This window comes from Haemaphysalis longicornis, unplaced genomic scaffold (genome assembly GCF_048455015.1).
Source record: "Haemaphysalis longicornis isolate Haplotype H1 unplaced genomic scaffold, Haemaphysalis longicornis Haplotype H1 scaffold_12, whole genome shotgun sequence".
NCBI classification, from domain to species: Eukaryota; Metazoa; Arthropoda; class Arachnida; order Ixodida; family Ixodidae; genus Haemaphysalis; species Haemaphysalis longicornis.
This window is the reverse complement of record NW_027526225.1, coordinates 102542242-102551705: the sequence shown is the minus strand read 5'-3', so window position 1 is coordinate 102551705 and position 9464 is coordinate 102542242. Positions and strand designations below refer to the sequence as shown.

Here is a 9464-nt window from a genome sequence, read left to right as displayed (position 1 = left end):
TGGCTTTCTTTTTAAGAGTGGCTATCTAATGCGTTCGTGGCTGCCACTGAAAGGAAGCCAGCCAATAGCCGCTACGTCGCTGTAATGACGTCATTTGAGCGCACGAAGAACGCCAAAACTTGGAAAGAGAGAAAATTTTTTTGAACAAGTTTTTAAGTGATCTGAACTGGCATAGAGCAAACATTTCTGGTTGAGGTATTTTGCGACCTCCTCTCCTGAGTTCTGGTTGTGTTTGTTGACTACGTTCTGAAAGCATTAGGGATACAGAAAAAAAAAGTGCGGGCCAATCCGAAAACGAAGCTTTATATACCACGTGCCACGGGTGACTACGGCCCGCTTGCGTTAATCACGCGTTACGGTGTACCATTAACACTTTCTTTATTAGTTCACTTCTACCCGACGTTCAGAACGGCCTTAGGATCGGTGCAACACACACTCAGACTGTGCGTTTTCACCGCAGTTATGTTCTTCGTGAACGTTAAGTCAATGCACCTTCTGCAAATGGTAGTCGGTTGTTTGTTATCGGTGTTGCACACGAGTCCAAACTCTTCGAGGACGAAATGTACGAACCACTGGCGCCAACACGGCCGTCACACGTGCCGTGGGCGGGGCGCACAGCGGAGCGAGAGGCCGTGTGACGCTATCACGTGGCATTCAGCCGAGAACGCTGGGGGTAAACCCGCAGCTGTGCTCGGTGAGTACACCGTCTGTCTCCCCGTCTCCTCGTGCGCTCGTAGCTCAATTAGTAAGGTAACTGGCTTGCACTCCGTTCCTCCATTCGGTCCAGGTTCGAATCCTACTGGTACCAGTAATTTATTTTATTTGTTCCCGGGAGTTTTCTGTTGACGACGACGGTTGCGACAGAACCCTTGGCTAGTAGCTGTACAAAGCTTCGCTTTGAAAAGTTCAGAGTGTTGCAGGGTCCCTTTAATAAAGGACAAACATTGCCGTGTATTGGCGGAAAGGGGGGTGTACATCTGGAGGAATCGACTTGCTGCACGATGACGTCACGATGGCGAATTTGAGCACTGTTGCTGCCACGCCCTGTCATTGCAAAAATGTTTATGACTGTTAACATTTCCTGTAGCCCAATATTAGGCGCATGAGGGCAATAAATCGAAGTTAGCGTTCATACGGTGTAGCGAAGATAAAGGACCACCCTGTGGTAGGGATATATATGAGCCAGACGGTACAAGAAGTACCATCGGCATCGCTCGGCGAAAAACAATAAATAGCGTGATCCAGAACAGCGCGTGTATGGATCGGGTACCAATGGTCGGCTACAGTCTTCGCGAACTGGAACAACCTTGCTGTAACCTCAACAGTAAATGTCTTGCAGGTTGGTAGAGGCAAGAGAGGAGGCGCTTCACCAGGCGGATACCAATCGCGCTTCCGAATGATCCAGCATCTGGCTCATACGCCGACCGATGTATCTGGGGTAATTGTGCGCTAATTGAGCGTGCGGTAATTGTCTTCGACACAGTGAACGAAAGAAATTCCTTAACCTATTGGTTCACCACGCTGAAAATAGGAACAAACTTCAGTTTCCCTTCGTAAGCTTCAATTAAGACCAGCTTAGGACTAAATCTACAGCCTTTTAGGGGCGAAGCAACTTAGGACTTCGCTTTGTCCGTGGCTTGTCCCTTGGCGTCGGTGTACACAATGTTGCGCATGCGCGAGGAGCATTACATTGGTTAGGATAGGATATGATGTGGATTGGATTGGAATGAATTAAATTAAATTGTATAGGATTGGATTGGATTGGATAGGATGTGGATTGGATTGGAATGGATTAAATTAAATTGTATAGGATTGGATTGGAATTGTATATACTGTGCACACGCGTTGTCACTCATTTACATGCGCGAGTGGGGAATGCCACGGGTGATTTTCGGTAAGAACGATCCCCAGTGCTTCGCCCACTCGTCATGATTCACTTCGCGGAGATGCGTGAATTTTTTTTCAGCTTGGTGCCTTTTTGCCGCTAGATTATTTGCTGCTTTTAAAAACATCTCTCTCTTATAGTTAATTTTCTATGAAGCCCCACTTCAATTTTATATTTTCGTTGAAGCAATGTATTCGTGGAACTGACAGAGGCCTTCCCGCAAATTGTATTTTTTAAAGTGCAAAGAGTCCGAATACATCCCCGCAGGGATCCCTCAGTTACCATTGAGCAAGTTAACGGATTCAACTTTCATAGACAGACCTCCTGACACATTGCAAACACGGCAGACGAAAATTGCCCCCATCTCGTCCTCGGCTATCCAGAAAGAAAGCAACAATTTTCAGAAGACTGGAAACGAATTCCTATGCACACAGCAGCATCCGCCATGCTATCTGCCTCCCTTTGCAATTTCTGTCCCTCGCCCGACACCCTGTATCACTAGGCATGGGAGCGCCAACAAATATCCCCTCCTCTCCTTTTCTCATAAGCAGTGTATGGCTCGTCTGGCCCACCCAGTCCATGAGTCCCAGCTAGACTTGCTGAAGAGAACTTAGACGACAAGCCACAATCTGAGTATCCCGGCCTGGTTACGCCCTCCACAAGGCGAGAGCCTATCTATCAGCACTTATTCTCATCAATAAAAATTTCCGCTTTCTCTCTCTCTCTCTCTCTCTCTCTCTCTCTCTCTCTCTCTCTCTCTCTCTCTCTCTCTCTCTCTCTCTCTCTCTCTCTCTCTCTCTCTCTCTCTCTCTCTCTCTCTCTCTCTCTCTCTCTGTCAATTTGACGACAACCCCGTGGATCAACGACATTCGGCTTAGAAGAAGTCACTGCAATCGCCCCATGATTAGACGATGCAGTACTACATATGGGGTTGTTCGTTTCGCGTTTTACCCGATTCTTACACCCGAAGATGTTTCAGAAGAATCGGGTTAAACCCGACTTCTCCCCGAATGGACCTTTCCAAAGTAACTATCCGCACAATCGTGCGTTGACGGTCCGCCGTTCTCAGCCAGCTCTTGCTGGAAGCAAGCCCCGCAAACACAGCTTCCGAGCTCATTGAGAATTGTTATGACTCTATACCGCTCGCTACCTCAGGCTGGCAAACGCTGCACTGACATTGTTGGGAAGCTGTTTTGTCGAGAGAACTTTCTCCCAGTTGAGATACGTTCAGCGATTCGACAGGTCTCGAATGAAGACAGACATGTTGCGCCAGCAGATGATAGTGTATGCAAACAAGGATGAGTGAAAAATCGATGACCAGCTTCTCGTGAACAAAACGTTCCATTTTTTAGAAGTTATCAATGCTCTTCTTTACTGTTATAATTGCTGACTCATTTCAAAACAAATGACATATTTCGGAGAGCATTTTCTAGGAATCTCTGATGTCCCCACCGATTGCTAGCTTGAAAGAAACACCAATTTTAACGCGTTAGGAAGCTCGTGATACCGTATAAAAAAACTGACTGTATTACTTCATTCGTCTGTAGATTTAACCCGAAAAACCCCGAATTTCGGAATGGTTTAAAAAAATGATTTCTCCCCGATTATCAGATCGAAAATTTCGCTTGGTTTTTACCCCCCGATTTAAAAAAAATAGCAATGGCTTATCTCGGCTATGCCATCAATTACGTAGCGTGAGCTAAGGTTCAGCTGGTTATTCTTAGATTTCCTGGTTGTCTAGGATTAGCTGATTATCATGCTTACTGCTGCTAAAACGATTACCAATCCAACCCGATTCAATACAATCCAATTTAATCCAATCCAGTCGCGGAAGCGGCGAATCCGGCGCGCCAGCTGTGCGTCGTGAGACGTCACTGCTCCTCGCGCATGCGCAGCACGGCTCTCCAGGAGCCACGCGAAACTGCTCAACCTCGGCCAGTGTAGCTCACGCTACACAAATATTTATAAAACCCGAAAACGGACAACCCTGAGTATATATAGCCCGCGCTCACCTCAGCGGAGTTGAGACGGACGCAGGGGGGCCCCTGAGCAGCGGCCCCAGACCGTCGCCGATCATCAGAGCACCTCGGCGTGCCTCTTCATGTGCAGCGAGAGGTGGTCCGAGCGCGAGAAAGCCCTGTCGCACAGTCGGCACTGGAAGGGCCGGTCGCCCGTGTGCTTGCGGTAGTGGCGCGTCAGCTCGTCGGAGCGGGCGAACTTCCAGCCGCAGCCCTTCCAGTTGCACTGGTAGGGCTTCTCGCCCGTGTGGGTCCTCAGGTGCGCCTTGAGGTGCGAGCTCTTCGAGTACGTCTTGGAGCAGCCCGGGTACGAGCACGTGTGCACCGTCACCTTCTTGGGGCCCCGAGACCGCCGGCCCCTCCGGGGCTTGGGCGCCGGCGCGCTGGGGCCGGGGTACAGCGCGGGCGGCACGACGTCGTGCTGCAGCGGGGACGGCGGCGGCGTCGGAACCCGGCCCTGCCCGAAGCAGGCGCCCATCGAGGGCGCCGGCCTCAGCGGGTTCCCGCAGGGGGGCCCGTAACGGGAGGAGTCCGGCAGGGAACTGCACCACTGGGGAGGGTAGGGACAACGCGCCGCGGCCAGGTAGCCCGAACACTTGGAAGGCGCGGGCCAGGCGTAGGGCGCGGGGTACGCGGGCGGTGGGGGGATCACGGAGGCGGGTGAGTCGGCGCCTCCGTACGGGTTCTTGGGCTCGGCCACGGTTAGGCCTAGGTCTTCCAGGAGTTCGGGCCGCGGCGCGGCGGGGAAGGCGGCGGCCGCTCCGGCTAGGTGCTGGGCGGAGCCGCCGTGGTGGTAGCCTTGGGGCACCGAGGGTGGGGGCAATGGTCGCCGGGGCGGCAGCGGGCTCGGACCGCGGGGCTCGGGGCTGAAACCGGGCGCCATGTCTCCCAGCAGGACGCTCTCGATGTCCTGCCACATCTGCGCAGAAGAGAAAAAAAATGTCTTGAAGGCGTCTGCCAGCTGCATCGTTGAACAACGCGAGTAATAGCTCAGCTATGGTTGGTGCACAGGAGGGGTTAAATAACCCTGACCAACTAGATTAACTGACAACAGGCAGAAAATAAAGGTAACATACCGTATTATTGTGCGCATAACCCGCCCTAAAAATGCCAAAATTTCAGTGGCAAAATAGAGGTGCGGATAACACGCAGGGTTTTTCCTTTAGAGCAGCTTCACGGCAATGCGCGTTGTGCCATTAAGCTCCTACGCAGTAACACTGACCATGGGAGCGATTGTGCGAGACATACAAGGACAAGGAAGAAAAAACAAGGACGAGTGCACTCTAACGACTGAATTTTATTAGAGAATAGTGATTTTCGCCTTGCAGTCAGTGTATTCTACTTGCTAAACATACGCTTCTTCAGTCTACATAGTATGTTATGTGTTGCTTGAACAGTAGCTTTGGTGCAGCCTTTCCTGTAACAACGTGCGGGCATTACGTGAGAATGTTTTTTTCTTTTCTGGCGGGGTGGAAGTGGGGGTGTGGATTATAAGCAGGGGCGGGTTATACGCACGAAAATGCGGTACGTCCAAACCCCGGAGTTTGTCCTCAAAGTGTTCGTCCTCTAAAAATAGGGTTTTTGCTTTCTGCCGTGATTTCGTTCCTGCCTGGTTATACCTACTGACGGTGGATACTCATCGCTTGAATAAATCATCATAGAACTTTGCCAAGAATCTAAAGGGGCGGATTAAAATATTGGCGGTCCGAGTCAAGAAACACGAACGCCTGGATAATGTACGAGGAACCATCCTACAACCCCAACAGCTCTCGCAAAACGGAAGCGAATGCTGGGGGAAAGAGGTTACATTTCCCTTCTAGGTTAAAAGTTGGCAAAGAAGCATTTTTTTCCATTAATCGATTGTAGGGTTTAACGCACCGACGCAACGCAGGCGACGAGGCGTGCCGTAGTGGAGGGTTCCGGATTAATTTTGGTTACCTGGGGATCATTGACGTGCGCCGAAATCTCGAACACACGGGCGTTTTTGCTTTCCGCCTCCATCAGAAAAGCGGCCGCCGCAGCCGGGAATCGAACCCGCGTCCAGGTGCTCGGCAGCACAATGCCGTAGCCAGTGAGCCACCGCGGCGGGTAGCTCTTTTTTAGAAGAGTGGGCATTGTTAAAATTAAGCCCACGACGAGTCGATGGTGACTGCTGTCAAAATGGTTTTGTACACAAAAAGCTGGTTGTTTCTTGCTGTGCCACTAATTTAAATGAACTAATATATGTATTATTAGCATACATGTTACGGGAAAATGGAACACGATCAGGAAAATATAAATCGGAGCACGAAAAGTCAGCGATTATTGTTAGCGGAGAACAAAAAATGAGGCTTTTGCATGGAATGGATTTGCATAGTGTCACTACTTTTGTAAAAGAAGCGGTTACCCACAGAGAGGAAAATGCAGGGTAAGACGGCTAATTCAATGGGTAAAAAATTAGAGAAGAAAATTCTTGAGCAAATAACAAATTTGGACAGCGCTTGATAGCAGCTATATATATATAAAATTCTGATTATGACAATGCGGGATAAGAAATCCGTGTTATAATGTGACCTGACTGAAGGAAATCGTGCAACTCGGCCGTTCTAATTCCTACTTTCGTTCTTAATTTCACGCAGGCGACAAGTATTTATCCAGTGCGCTGGTGCGTTAGATTGGAATTTATTGGAATTACCCACATCACTAGGTTATCAACGAAGCGAGCATGATGACCGCGCGGGCGATGCCTGTATGCTTCGCTGTGTGCGTTCGTGTGTGTGTGTGAGAGAGAGAGATAAAATGCAGCCAACCAGACAAGTAACACTGAAACCGGAATGAGAAGGAAAAATCATCATCATCCAGCCTGCTATACATATCAGAATAATCGTCTCAACATTATATGTACCATATGATGTCTAAGACGATTATTCTCCTAGCTAACTCCACCTCCGCGGTTTCCCCCTAAATGCCAACCCGGGCCACACTGGCGATCATTTTAAGACATTATGATATCGCTCCTTTCTTCTTCCTTGCCCGAGAGGAAGGCTTCCTTAAAGAAACGGCGCTGCGCGTGATGCCGCCTGGTGGGCGGTTAGAGGCGATCGCTTTACCCCCCGTATTGCCACCGCAAAGCGACGCACGTGGCGAGACGCTCACCGGTCTCCTCGAAACCGGATAGGAAGCCCCGGACAACTCGCATCATCGGGTGTGGCCCCCATGGACAACTTTTCGCCCTACAAAAGACGCGCGCCTTCTAAATGCGCACGCGTGCGCGCGCTTTTTGAACGTCCTTTCCCCCCCTCCACACACACACACACACACACAAAAGATAAATAAAAGCCGTCCGAGTTCAGCCAATCCGCGGCACAAAACTTCCGAGAAGCGAACGCACTGTACAGGCGAACCCGCGAGCAGTTATTCGAATAGGTATATATATATATATACACATCTAGGCACGCATATGAACGCACCTCCGAGGGGGCCCGACACAAAAGATGAACTTAGCAGACGGGGTGAACATTAAAATGGCCTAATGTCCCGCGAGCGCCATCAGAGACGAGTCGTTTTGAGCTCATCTTCCGATGGGTGTAACGCGGAGAAGCCGACGCTCGGCACTGAGGCAGTCGACGCCCGTCTCCACGACCACGCCGCTTGGGCTAAAAACCGCTCGCGGTCCAAATTTAGCCGGCCGAAGGCAGTCTTCTCTACTCGCTGCTACAGAGATCTACGCTTATGAAAGAATAACGAACAAAATAAAGAAAAAAATTCAACTCTAATAGAGCCCTAGAATCCACCACATACGTATACTTACGCACAAAAAGAAAAAAACAAGGGGCAATAGCAAAGGTATAAACCAAACCGTAACAGCATACACAAAAAAAAAACGCATAAACAAAAAAAGGAAGTCAATACAGAACAAAGCGGCGCCTTTTTTGCAGCACTATTTTTTGCCAAAGCGCGGTCATTAAATCTGACGCGACAACACAAGGATGACCTCGCGCAGTTCAAACCGTGCTTCGTATGACCCGCCACGAAAATGAGCCGGAAAAAAAGTACGACACGAATACGGAGAAACGTGCGGTTTCGGAGTCGATGTTCTGCCGAATGAGGAGAAAAGAAAAAGAACGAATGAAGAAGAACACGCTTCAGCGAGGGGAAATGGGAAACGGATAAGTCATCGTGTTGGAAAAGAGGTCATTTCGTGGGGTCGTTTGGAGTGCCAGATTAACTGGGACGCGTCAAGCGCCGCTCCGAGCTATTATAGTTGAACCCGCAGGGCCGCGAAACTAGGGCCTTAAGAGTTGAGACTCGTAGCCGATATAAGTGTTTTAAAACTTGCTGCTGAACCTGTTGTATCATAGTGTTCGATATAAAAGTTAAAGCGGAACACACAACACAAGAGAGACAGCCAGATGGCACTGACGCCAGTGCAACTGGTATAATCGTCGTTTAGAACACGAATAGTGTTGCATAGCGGACTGCCGAAAGGTAGACCCTTCGAACGAGGATTTGCCATTTTTAGTGACGATAATCTTTCTTGGGATACTTAAACTTAAAATTTGGACTGTCTGTCTGTCTGTCTGTCTGTCTGTCTGTCTGTCTGTCTGTCTGTCTGTCTGTCTCTCTGTCTGTCTGTCTGTCTGTCTGTCTGTCTGTCCATCCGTCTGTCTGCCTGTCCGTCCGTCCGTCCGTCTGCCTGCCTGCCTGCCTGCCTGCCTGCCTGCCAGTCCGTCCGTCCGTCCGTCCGTCCGTCCGTCCGTTCGTCCGTCCGTCCATTTGTCTGTCTGTCTGTCTGTCTGTCTGTCTGTCTGTCTGTCTGTCTGTCTGTCTGTCTGTCTGTCTGTCACTCGATTAAGAATTCTGAAAGAAGTTTATAAACGCAAAACCTTCCCATACCACTAAATCTGGTACCATATTTTCATACTTGCCAAGATTGTGGAGCAAAAACAAAACATATAGGAGACTAAACATCAACATATAGTCGGTATTAGCAGTATTCGGTTAATTTAAAACATATGTGGAATTGATTTTTTGCGATAGCAAACAAAAAATACGCGTTGAAAACAATATTTTGATCCAAAAATACAAAAAGAACTGGCGCCCGAGCTTAGGCCTCCTGGCGGTATTCCAACTAACGAAAAGTTTAAATAGATGACGCGCAAGATGTGGAACGCGGGAAAATTGACTTGCCTTAAGCGAACGACCACCGTCTTTATCGTGGGAGGCGCGATATTGGGGAGTAAGAAGGCTGGAAAGATATGAGAGGCATTTACGTGACAGGGACGCAGAAGACTTTCTATGAAATTTGCTGTGAATTGAGCAGATGCGCGACCATTTTTTAGAAGTAATGATGAGTGTTTGCGTATGTGGGACGGGAAAAAAGCCACATTACTGCCTTCATTATGGCGGTAATACGAAGCACAAACTCCGGCCATTAGGAGCGAAGTATACAGGCAGGGCTTCTATAGTCCGTGGGGCATACACTATGACAGAAAGTAACAGAGGAGTGGGAGGTTCTAACTCCGTGTTCAAAGCGCCTCCGGTGACTCGGTGCACCAAGCCACAAGCTGGAAAACTTCCGG

The 9464-nt window shown here is 49.3% G+C and overlaps 1 protein-coding gene across 2 annotated transcripts in view; it reads right to left on the bottom strand.

The window, feature by feature from the left end:
- The window catches only part of LOC144163132 (uncharacterized), a 60663-nt gene that overhangs the window by 11725 nt on the left and 39474 nt on the right, over positions 1 to 9464 (bottom strand). For both annotated transcript variants that reach the window (XM_077693947.1, XM_077693948.1), the window contains one exon: positions 3898 to 4822. In XM_077693947.1, coding sequence (XP_077550073.1) covers positions 3962 to 4822 — 861 coding nt within the window. In that variant the 3' untranslated portion in view covers positions 3898 to 3961. The remainder of the gene's footprint in view (positions 1 to 3897; positions 4823 to 9464) is intronic.